The sequence below is a fragment of the Babylonia areolata genome, chromosome 11 (assembly GCF_041734735.1).
Source record: "Babylonia areolata isolate BAREFJ2019XMU chromosome 11, ASM4173473v1, whole genome shotgun sequence".
NCBI classification, from domain to species: Eukaryota; Metazoa; Mollusca; class Gastropoda; order Neogastropoda; family Buccinidae; genus Babylonia; species Babylonia areolata.
The window spans coordinates 3478249-3490748 of NC_134886.1; the positions used below are offsets into that span (position 1 = coordinate 3478249).

Here is a 12500-nt window from a genome sequence, read left to right on the forward strand (position 1 = left end):
ATAGCGTCAGTGCAGTAGTAATGCAGTCATTTGCGCGTATAGTGTTGATTATTACTTAGTCATGGAATATCTTGTTAATATGTGATGGAATGGAGTATTGCATTACTTAGTCAAGTAGTGTTAGTATTAGTAATAGAATATAATATTACTGTTAATTATTCACTGAATAGAATGTTAGTATTGGTAAGTCATGGAATATAGTGTTACTCAACAATGTTCAAATTAATTGCCCATGGAATATAATGTAGTACTGATAAGTCATGAAATAATGGTTTTGGTATTGATTACTGGATTAGTCATGGGAAAAAGGTGTCACTATTTCATCATTGTACATTGTGTTAGCGTATGTCATGGAATGCTTTGTTGTTGGTAGGACAATTATTTAGTGATTGAATACATAGTGTAGATGGGTAATTGTTGCTTGTATTAACCAGTCATGGAATATAGTGCAAGTAGTATTTCATCATGAAATAGCGTCGTTAGTAGTAATTAGTCATGGAATGTTTTTAGTAGTAAAAGGTCATGAAATATGGTAATGTCCTATTTTAGCATCCTAAATTATTGCACTTATTTGAACGGAATTTTTCGAGTGTTTTGTAATGAAGAGATGAGAAATGACATGTAGCCTGTAGTTGACCCTTCTAATCAAGAAATAGGCACAGTACAGGCACAGAAATGACCCATAACGCCAAGCCGCCTTGTTGTTTGTTTATATTTTCATGGTTTGCGGGACCAAAGCGGAAAGAGCCAGATGATGGCACATTAGTAACTGAATCTGCATCAAAACTGAGTAAAATAACATTGAAATAGAGTTTAAAACCACTGGAAATAGGTTACAACATCTACTAATGGTAATATTGTTTCATCTGTGCACAAAAATTGCTGGTAAAAAAAGTTGCTGATTTTAGGATGCTAAAATAGAACTTTACCTCAGAATGTAGTAGTATTCATCATTGAGTATAGTGTAAGCATTACACATAAGATATACTAGTAATAATTAGTCATGGATTATTGGGCAATATCCGCAGTGTTCCTGAAGACAGAATAAGCAGTGTTCACAACTGAAGGCATGGACAATTCCTCTGTCAGACAGAGGAGTGGAGGGGGAAGAAATGTCAATATATCAGAATATAGCTATTTTTGTGATTGTATTAGTCATGGACTGTGGTGTCATTAGTATTATTCAGTCATGCAAAATAGTGACAGTAATCAGATTCAGAGTAATGTGTTAGTTATTGTTTTTGACAGGAGTTATGAATAGGATAGTGATTTAAGTACATGTTCATTTTAAGGGGGAATGACTGATTTAAGTTTAACTGTTAGCGAGTATGTGATGATAGTTGATAGGCAGTCATCTTCATGGTTGAAGAATCTGCTGCACTTGGTGTCACAACTCCTGACAATCTCGTGTGGAGTGTTTTGTGCATTACCTTCCCCATTTACCCTCTCCCATTCGAGCATTCATTTAGTGTGTGTTAGCTCCCGGTTGTGCGTTTTTTACGTGCAATCGGGGAGTCTCGTTTGTGTGTTTGTGTCACTGCTGAGCAGAGTTCTCTGTTCTGTCAGTGACACTTCTCTAGGCTTTTCGCCCGCGGCCTTCTTGGAGGAAGGTCGTGTCCGTTTGGGTTTGGGTCTTTTTGCCCAGTTGGCACCCTCAAGTGTGTATCTATGTACTGTGTGCTCCAGCTCAGAGGGAGTGCCCTGCTGGACGTATCTCGTCTTTGTTTTATTTCCAGCGTCAGGGTAGTAGTACCCGGTTGGCAGGTGAGTTCGCTGTTGCCTTGTTGAACTTATCTGTTGTAGTTTGTACTTGTCAGTTGGCTGTTATAAGTGCTGTTCCTTTGTTCATTTGTCCTGTTCTGTTAAGATGCGATATGTTTGATTTTGTTTATTGGATTTGAGGGTTAATGCTAAAAAAGTCAGGCTTGTATTGTTTTCCTCTGTTGTGATAATATTTTAAACATAACTTTTAAAAATAATGGTTACTGGGGGATTTATTAAGTATGCTTAAAGTATTTCAGCCACTAACGTTTCCTTGTGAACCCCTTTATTACTGTAAGAATGTTTCTATTTTCGTTATGTTGACAAGGTCAAATTATTGATATGTTTTCTAAACTATCACTTTTTCCCCCTAGTTCTTTCAACGTTTTATGTACAATATCTTCCAGAAAATGTGTTCACTAGTGAATGTGAAGTGCGGGGCAGTGTCATCGGAATTTATAGTGATATTTTATAATGCTGTTTCAGTTTCGTTAAATCTTTTGTTCATCACTTTGTCTTGCACGTTCATTGAGGGGGGGCAGGGGTAATCCTTCCAGAAGGATAATATAATTCATGCAGTTTGCAGCGTCCCACTTCCTGTGCTTTCCCCTCTTCAGCCTGTGTTGGCCATCTCATCCTGTTTTCAGTGTGGGTACATCAGGATCAGGATAAATACGTCACAGGGGCCAATATGGCCGCCGTCGCAACAGAATTGAGAGAGCGCATGCAAAAAACAAACAAACAAAAAACAGCAACAAAAAACATTACTGTTAATGATGGAAAACAGTAAATGGCAGGGAACTTTTGATGTCAGCCTTAGATGCTGCGGTTGCCCTGGCACACATAACTCCTTCCTCCAGCTGATTCCATTCGGCTGTTTTTACAAAAAGAGTTCTTTAGCTGATCTCTCTTGCAGAATATAATTATGATTATTATTCCACACCTCATCTCACCAGTCAGCTGTGCAATGGTAGCAGAAACTGTGCACTTTGATCAACTTCTAGGCCCAGAGAAAGCAAAATTCTGGAATCTCCTTGAAAGTCACAAATCCAGACATCATCGTGGGATGGGAGACAAGGCTGACGCCAAACATTCCCAGTGCAGAAATCATCCCACCATCACTCGTTGTCTACAGATGCGACAGACCTGAGTGACATGGGGGCGCACGCACTTCAGTTTTCAGTTTCAGTTTCAGTAGCTGAAGGAGGCGTCACTGCGTTCGGACAAATCCATAATTATACGCTACACCACATCTGCCAAGCAGATGCCTGACCAGCAGCGTAACCCAACGCGCTTAGTCAGGCCTTGAGAAAAGAAAAAAAAAGTGAAAAAATTATAGATAAGCTTAAATAAATAAATAAATAATAATTATGATATAAAGAAGGTAGTAGTAATGAAAATAATTATTTTAAAAAATGATAATAATAAATAAATAAGACAACAATGATGATAAATAAGCAAATAAATGTTAAACCTGAAGACACACATTCACACATACTACACCCACACATGCATAACAGATATGCACCAAACACGCAGTTTCACAGATATGAAAGCACAGTCAAATACATATAAACGTACATGAGCTCCAACACACACACACACACACACACACACACACACACACACACACACATTACCCTGCACCTCCTCTAGCCCCCTCCTCCACACACTCATTTCTAGTCTGCACTTACTTCAACTAAGAACAACTTGATGACTACCAGCTTGTGACTGGGCCCACAGCCCACACATTAATACCTCTATGCCTTCCAGTGACTTGATCGTAGTGTTTGCCTACACGTCTTCCTTAGTTACGTCGGAACATCAGATGGAAGAGGTTTCTGCACTGTTGTGGTGGGGTGGGGGGTGCGGGTGTGTGCTGATTATCTGGTTGCGGTTTTCCGCAATTTATCTTTATTCTTATCTTATCTATTATAATCAATGTGCAGTATAGTAGGCTATGTTTATAATTATATTCAAATAATGTTAATTCTTTCTGTTTTTACATTAAAGAATACTAGTTATTACCTGCAGTGTGTGGATGTATGTATGAAACGGTGTATGTGATATTTTTACATTTGTATCTTCGTAATATTCGTAAAAAGCTGTTATTGACTTTTACAGTTATGGTCCCCATGTTGTTTACTTGTCTATGTTGTGATAATGCACCTGACCAAATTGCTCCAGTTGGAGATAATAAAGTTGTTCTTATCTTCTTATCTTATGACAAACCCAGCCATAAACAAAGCACTTTTAAAGCGGTCAGTCATTCAAAGCATTGTGATAAAAAAAAAAATTAAAAAAACCCATTGTGATATAGAATACATGCTGCAAAGATTCTATAAACCTGCTCTAATGTACGTGCTACACCATGAGACACATCCAGTCACTGAGTTAGGCCGTGATCAATGGAAATATGAATTTACTGACTGGTGTTTCTTGTTTTTTGTGTGAACAAATTGTTTGTGGAGCGGAGTGGTGGCCTGGTATAACAAGTCCTGGGAAGTGAGAGTACAATCAGTGCACAGGATCGAATCATACACTCATCAGTATTTTCCCACTCTAGACTAAGTGGTGGTTTGTGTCACGCGTCGACATATCCAGAATGTGAGACTCCCCTTAGCTGACCTATTTCTGTGAGCCGCCAGATAGGCTGGCAACACGTTAGGCCCGAATCCCACGTGCGAACCAACTCGCGTCTGTGAGTTGTTTTGGTTTTTGATTTGTTCCTGTAGATTTCGGGCACTCCACTGTCAACTGTTGTGAGAGTCATTTCGACTAGGGGTTTTGGGAGTTGATCTTCCCATGTCTTCTGCTGTGGTGAAGCAGCAGGTTGTCGTCATTTGTCGGCGGGCGTTGCAACGGCTGGAACACCAGTTCCATGTTTTTCACATAACCTGTCTGAGGTGAGGGTGTGTGATGTTTCCTTGGTCGGCTGGTCGTTTGGACTTGCAGGAATGGTGGTGGAGGGAATGACAGAGGCTGTGAATGCATGTTTGTTTGAATTTGCTGTAGCTGTTCATATTTTGTTATTAAGAGATGCCGTGAATATATGTGTTCCTATCATCATTGTGGTTGTGTTCATGAAGAAATATTAATAATGTTTATTTTGGAATAAATTAAATTAAATCGAGTCAAAGTTAAATACATTATTATAACGGCAGGTTGGATGGGCGGGATGATAGGTTGGGTGTGACTAGAATCTTTCAAGAGTCAGAACTGACACTTTGACATTCTTAGGTTTTTTTCTTCCATTGTGCCCGTTTGGACGGTTCCACTCCTCTGCTGGTTGTGGCTGTGGGCTGGAGGGAGGTCTGCATGGTGCGGGACTGGCAGTGTTCTGCGGCAGCGGCGCAACCGCGTCGACGATAACAGCGACGACGACAACAGCGTCGGCTGGAAGGACTTGGTCGCTGTGTTGAGGTAAGTGCTGTCCCCCAACTTACTATCTCCCTTCTCCCATCCATTCCTGACCGCTGGTGTATTCTGGACTGCGGCGGCAGAGGCTGAGCACAGCAGACTATATTTTTTGTGTGTTGTAATCGCGTGAGAGGGGTAGTTGTCAGTATTGTTTTGTTATTGAATTTCGTGTTCAAAAATACCAAATATTATTTTTGTTTTTTTTTTTTAATAAATGTTATCATTTCAAGTGGGATCTGGTTGTTCCGACTGGTGCGGAGGGCTGACAGATTCATTGTCGAGTTTTTGTCATCGTTCGTCCGTCTGTCAATCTGTCAGCCGTAGCGTGACAGTTTGAACATTATTCACTGGGATAAAACGATACACTGAGGGAAGGTCCTGTGTGTAGCATGCACGAAGTGCACGTAAAAGAACCCACAGCAACAAAAGGGCTGTACCTGGCAAAACTCTGTATGGAAAATCCACTTTGATAGGAAAACCAGTACATTTGCAGGCAAATTCTTTTTTTAAAGAGTGGTGCTGCACAGTAGTAACTCTCTCTCCATGTTTTTTTTCATTTTTTTTTTTTTCATTACCAAATAATTAATTTTTAAAGGCATACTTAGTGTCTGTTATTTGTGCCTTTGAATTTTTTTCCATTTACATTTGGTGATGATGTGTGTTGGGTAGCACTGGAGACATACAGCTGTTTAATTGGAAAATGACAAGTTTAATTGTATGTGTAATGATGGAAAGCGAGTAAACAGAAGCATGTCATTGGTCATGAACTGATCTGAAGAAGTGTACAGAAGATAAGATAAGAATAACTTGATTATCTCCAGCTGGAGAAATTTGGTCAGGTGCATTATCACAACATAGACAAGTAAACAACATGGGGACCATAACTGTAAAAGCCAACAACAGCCTCTACAAATATTACGAAGATACAAATGTAAAAAATATCACATACATCGTTTCATACATACATCCACACACTGCAGGTAATAACTAGTATTCTTAATGTAAAAACAGAAAGAATTAAGAAACATTATTTGAATATAATTATAAACATAGCCTACTATACTGCACACTGAAGTGTACAGAAGCACGTCATTGGTCATGACTGATCTGAAGAAGTGTACAGTTTCAGTTTCAGTAGCTCAAGGAGGCGTCACTGCGTTTGGACAAATCCATATACGCTACACCACATCTGCCAAGCAGATGCCTGACCAGCAGCGTAACCCAACGCGCTTAGTCAGGTCTTGAGAAAAAAAGTGAATAAATAATAGATAAGCTTACATAAATAAATAAATAAATAATAATTATAATATAAAAAGGTAGTAGTAGTAGTAATGATAATAATAATAATAATAATAATAATAAATAAAATAAATAAATAAATAAGACAACAATGATGATAAATAAGCAAATAAATGTAAAACATGAAGACACACATTCACACATACACCCACACATGCATAACAGATATGCACCAAACATGCAGTTTCACAGATATGAAAGCACAGTCAAATACATATAAACGTACATGAGCTCCAACACACACACACACACACACACACACACACACACACAATTACCCTGCGCCTCCTCTACCCCCTCCTCCACACACTCATTTCTAGTCTACGTATCGCAGCTTCCACGGCGCACACACACACACACAGACACAGACACACACACACACACACACACACACACACACACACAGACACACACAGAGAGAGAGAAGCATGTCACTGGTCATGAACTGATCTGTTGTGTGTGTTTGTTTCAGGTCAGCAGTCTTGTGGTGGAATCCTGCAGGCAGCTTGGGCCTCACAGGACAACTGATGGCTTCTGTTCATCAAGTTCATCAATGGTGGTGTAACTACTGAACATCAAGTGGCAAGACAGGACCCCAGACACGGAGGTGCTCGCAAAAGCCACCCTTCCCAGTATCTTCACCATCCTGATGCAGTCCCAGCTTCGCTGGGCTGGACACGTGGCGCGCATGCCAGACCATCGGCTGCCCAAAAGGCTCTTCTATGGCGAGCTGCAACAAGGGAAGAGATCACACGGAGGTCAAAAGAAGCGCTTCAGAGATACTCTGAAAGTCTCTGAAAGCGTTTGATATCAACCCTGACTCCTGGGAGGAATCTGCAGTGGACCGTGACAAATGGCGCGCTGCTGTGCACAAAGGCGCCAAGTTGTGCGAGGCCAACAGGACTGCTGCAGCTGTTCAGAAGAGGCAGGCCAGAAAGTCACGGGCAAACAAGCTCCCTGACAATGATATGCCTGTCTTTGTCTGCCCCAACTGTCAGCGAACATTTCGTGCGCAGATTGGACTATTCAGCCATCTGCGCATTCACAGATAGATTCATGAGCATCCCCCCCCCCCACCACCACCACCACTACCCTCCCCCCATCCCCCAGCTGGATGACAACGATGGTCATCGATCTCGATGGACACACACCACCAGCTTGAGGTATGTGATGTAGTCCTGCTTGGAGAGGTGTGTGCGGGGAGGGTTTGGGGGGAGGGAGAGCATGTTGATCACTTATGTCCATTGAGGGAAACCCTGTCGAACGCAACACCTGCAATGCAACATTTACAAATTGAGTTTTGTCCCCTGTGCACAGGTGCATGCGTAGAGTTTGAAGTTTGAAATATTTCATTCATTTCAAACTCACTTATGTCCAGTGTAGCATAGATAGACAGTAAACAGATATTCAGATGATTTATACATTTCAGGCTGTAGGCCCCATACAATCTCATAACAAAATAGTGTATCACTGTACGTGTGACCGCAACTGTCGGTGACTTAACTATTTTCACAACTAAGGTATAGAAATTAGCAAAGTCTTGACTTAAAAGTTCTATGTAAATACAGTGCAAGTTCATGTGTCACACCATCAGATGATGGTATCAATAAATAAGATATTAAACAAGTTTGGACGTTCATAATGATTATTTGAAATGCATTTTATGCTGAGATCATTCAACACAGGACACTTTAAAACAAAATGAACATTTGACACTTTGCACAAGGGCACAACCACTGAATGATGTACTTTTTTTAATAGCGGTACCTGCACATTCAGATACCAGGTGTGCCAAATAAATGTAAGGCTTGTTGATTTAAATTAAGTGCCAAATAAATGTAAGACTGTTGCCAAATAAATGTAAGACTTGTTGATTTAAATTAAGTGCCAAATAAATGTAAGACTGTTGCCAAATAAATGTAAGACTTGTTGATTTAAATTAAGTGCCAAATAAATGTAAGACTGCTGCCAGATAAATGTAAGACTTGTTGATTTAAATTAAGTGCCAAATAAATGTAAGACTGCTGCCAGATAAATGTAAGACTTGTTGATAAAAGTGCCAGATAAATGTAAGACTTGTTGATAAAAGTGCCAAATAAATGTAAGACTGTTGTCAAATAAATGGAAGACCTGTTGATAAAAGTGCCAGATAAATGTAAGACTGTTGCCAGATAAATGCAAGACTTGTTGATAAAAGTGCCAGATAAATGTAAGACTGTTGCCAGATAAATGCAAGACTTGTTGATAAAAGTGCCAAATAAATGTAAGACTGTTGCCAGATAAATGTAAGACTTGTAGATTTAAATTAAGTGCCAAATAAATGTAAGACTGCTGCCAAATAAATGTAAGACTTGTTGATTTAAATTAAGTGCCAAATAAATGTAAGACTGTTGTCAAATAAATGGAAGACCTGTTGATTTAAATTAAGTGCTAAATAAATGCAAGACCTGTTGATATAAGTGACAAATGTGAGACTGTTGCCAAATAAATGTGAGACTTGTTGATATACCGGTAAGTGCTAAATAAATGTAAGACCTGTTGTTATACCGGTAAGTGCTAAATAAATGTAAGACTTGTTGATATACCGGTAAGTGCCAAATAAATGTGAGACTTGTTGATATACCGGTAAGTGCCAAATAAATGTGAGACTTGTTGATATACCGGTAAGTGCCAAATAAATGTGAGACTTGTTGATATACCGGTAAGTGCCAAATAAATGTGAGACTTGTTGATATACCGGTAAGTGCCAAATAAATGTGAGACTTGTTGATATACCGGTAAGTGCCAAATAAATAGAAGACTTGTCGATAGAAGTGCCAAATAGGAAAACAAATAAAACTGCACGCAGGAAAAAATACAAAAAAATGGGTGGCGCTCTTGTGTAGCGACGCACTCTCCCTGGGGAGAGCTGCCCGATTTTCACACAGAGAAACCCGTTGTGATAAAAAGAAATACAAAGTACAAATACAAAATAAATGTAAGACTTGTTGTTATAAGTGCCAAATAAATGTTTAATGCCTAATAAATGTAAGACTTGTTGATATAAATCATGTCTGTCCATATTAAGCAAAAGATAACTGTTTACTTGTCACATAGCTCTGTAAAAACGCCTATCACTTGACTGGGTGTGATTTCCCACTTTTGCCATCAACAGTCCATTAAACGTTGACAAAATGTTTTAAAAACGTATTCTCATAACCTACTCGTTGATACTCCTGTATTTGTCCAAATGTGAATGAGCAAAAACAAGTTTGTGTATTTGATGGCCAGTTTCTTTGCCACTAAAATTTTAATTTTACAATATATGGGATTTATGTCCTAATCTTGTCATAGTACTTTTAGAAATTTCTGGTTCTATTAACTGCTTTGTACACACTCGTAGTACATTTGTAATGTTTTCCTGTTTTGCCAGACGAGGACTTGATCAATTCCAATTGATAGAAATTAGAAATAAAACATTTTCAAACAAAACTTAAGATTGAGCCAGAGAGGTATGTATGTGATCAATTGTTTAATATCCTCGTTCAAATTAAGACAGCTTGATATTCACCTGTCACATTATGCTCATCCTAACCCGAAGACCAACGATAAATAACTGCGCTAAACACCATTCTACAAATATCAGACAGTGAAATAGTTATAGAAATATTAGTGTTATTTGTCACCTTTCTTATGGAATGATAGAGTAGTCCATTTGCAGCAATTTCAGGGAAAACATTTGTATCAAAGCATGGAAGAAATCTGCCCAAAAAATCTACAGGCCTACATTGTTAAAATGGTGATAAAAAAAAATTCTCCAGTTTTCACTGGGGCCTGCAGCCTTACAAATCTTAAATCTTCAAAGTGTAGTAAATCTAATTTATTTAAAACTGTGGATATTCATAAATTCATTTTCCACTTACATCAGATTATGGCTGTTTTATGAATTGAATCTTTATCTAAAAAATGTTCCAGTTCTTGTGATCTTTGACAGACGCTTCTGAGTTTCATTTTTCAGTCTTGGTTTCTGAAGGAGGCATCGGTGTGTTTGGACAAATCCATATGCGCTACACCATATCTTCTTGACAGTATCTTGAGTGCATGCACGATTTTCCAGTCTAACTTGGGAGAAGGGCAAGAGAGTGATTCAAACCCTGACCCACATGGACACTGTATAGACAGATAAGCGTCTTAGTCGTTTTGCTAAGTTTTAAATCACGCTGTCAAACTTTAATCAAACTGCACTGGGGAGACAACTGTAACCAAAAATTTGGGTCAGCAACATAAAATACACTAGTAAAAAATACTTAGAGAAACTGAACTTCAGTTATTGATTAGTGGGCGCTGTACTTGCACATGTCCAAGCACACACACAGTATGTATACACATGTGATCATCTTTGATGATGCTTGGGGAACACGGAGGTTTAGTGCTACAGGATTTGCCAGGCTTGTTTGATAGGGTTTCCATCAGTGACTTGGTGTCATTCCCCCATGTTGATGTCCAGTTTTCATACAGTGACTAGGCTTGTATTCCCCCATGTTGATGTCCAGTTTTCATACAGTGACTAGGCTTGTATTCCATGTTGTTCAATTTTAGTTTTCATATAGTGACTAGGCTTGTATTGAACCAGTGGCTAGGTCTGTATTCCCCCATGTCAGTTTTCATACAGTGACTAGGCTTGTATTCCATGTTGTTCAGTTTTCATATAGTGACTAGGCTTGTATTGAACCAGTGGCTAGGTCTGTATTCCCCCATGTCAGTTTTCATACAGTGACTAGGCTTGTATTCCATGTTGTTCAGTTTTCATATAGTGACAGGCTTGTATTGAACCAGTGGCTAGGTCTGTATTCCCATGTCAGTTTTCATACAGTGACTAGGCTTGCATTTCAAACAGCGGTTATGTCTGAATTTTCCCATGTTGATGTCCACACCTTTGGTCCACTTTGCGCGTTGTTTAAACCAAGAGACGGATCTGCAGTGATGAGCGTAAAAAAAAAAAATTAAAAAAAAAACTTAAGTTTGCAGAAACCAAACATGCTGTTGCTTTCTGAAATGGTAGCTCGATTTGCAGCATGACTCAAGAGGTGTCGGCCATGCTGAGCCACCGCATCAAAGTGCCACAAAGTTGTTTCAGTTTACGATTCTTTTTCAAAGGTTTGCTAGTATCCTTTATGTCTGAAATAAAGCACTGTCCTGGTGCTGGTGTAATTGAAATTGGTTTCTACAGTGTGTCATTGACCAAAACAAGTCGAAATGAACAAGGTCAGCCAGATTGTGGTGCTTTGTCCAAAAAAAAAAAAAAAAGTTTGAAAACTTCCAGTAGGGCATCAAGATCAGGCTTTGTTTACATGTGAAAATGTATCCTTGCACTAAACATTTCATCCTTATGACTTGGATGATTGTATTCGCGTTCTGCTTTCACCGCCTTGCTTGTACTTTAGAAATGGCTCACGTGGGCTGGCACCTGAGTATACATGCTGCAGCTTTCTAAAACGACTGCACATTGTGGAGTATTTAAAGTTGATGCGGGCAGTTTGAATAATATGCTTGTGAATTCAAAAGTGGACCAAAGATGTTGGCAGGTCTTGATCTAGGCTTTGGCCTGTATAATTGCAGAGGAAGAACATTGTCATGCAGCAAAGCTCAACGAGAATGTTGGGCTAATTGTGGGGTTATGTTATTGAAAGGAATGGACTGGCTTTAAAACAAACCGCTAACATATCCTCCCCACACAACTGACTCCAACATTATCTGTGAGCTTTGCTGTAAAGCCGCATTACCCAGTGTTTTGTCATTCAAATCATGTATGTAATCGCTGCTTTTTCCAAAGGAAAAAAAATAAACAACACTGAACAGATGTGGGTGTTGAATGATTGTGTGTGTGTGTGTTAAGAAAAAAAATTACCTAGGGGAGGAACAACCGAATCACAAAGTTGGACTTAGTACAAATTCAAAAGCTTATTACATCAATTAAAATCACATTACAAGCTTAGAAACAATACACAATACAAATTCAAACTATTATTTTGAAAAGTTTA

At 39.0% G+C, this 12500-nt stretch overlaps 1 protein-coding gene across 1 annotated transcript; it reads left to right on the forward strand.

The window, feature by feature from the left end:
* The first annotated feature begins 4566 nt into the window (after positions 1-4566).
* On the forward strand, positions 4567-7087 carry LOC143287775 (uncharacterized). Its single transcript, XM_076596059.1, has 3 exons — positions 4567-4667; positions 5002-5184; positions 6953-7087. Exons 1-3 carry the CDS (start codon positions 4567-4569, stop codon positions 7050-7052), a joined length of 384 nt encoding a protein of 127 aa, XP_076452174.1. The 3' UTR covers positions 7053-7087.
* Positions 7088-12500: the final 5413 nt, after the last annotated feature.

Coding starts and splice junctions, on each gene's coding strand:
- LOC143287775 (XM_076596059.1), top strand. CDS start 4,567: ATGTCTTCTGCTGTGGTGAAGCAGCAGGTTGTCGTCATTTGTCGGCGG. Junction 4,668..5,001: donor TTTCACATAACCTGTCTGAG/GTGAGGGTGTGT, acceptor TGACATTCTTAG/GTTTTTTTCTTCCATTGTGC. Junction 5,185..6,952: donor GACTTGGTCGCTGTGTTGAG/GTAAGTGCTGTC, acceptor TGTTTGTTTCAG/GTCAGCAGTCTTGTGGTGGA.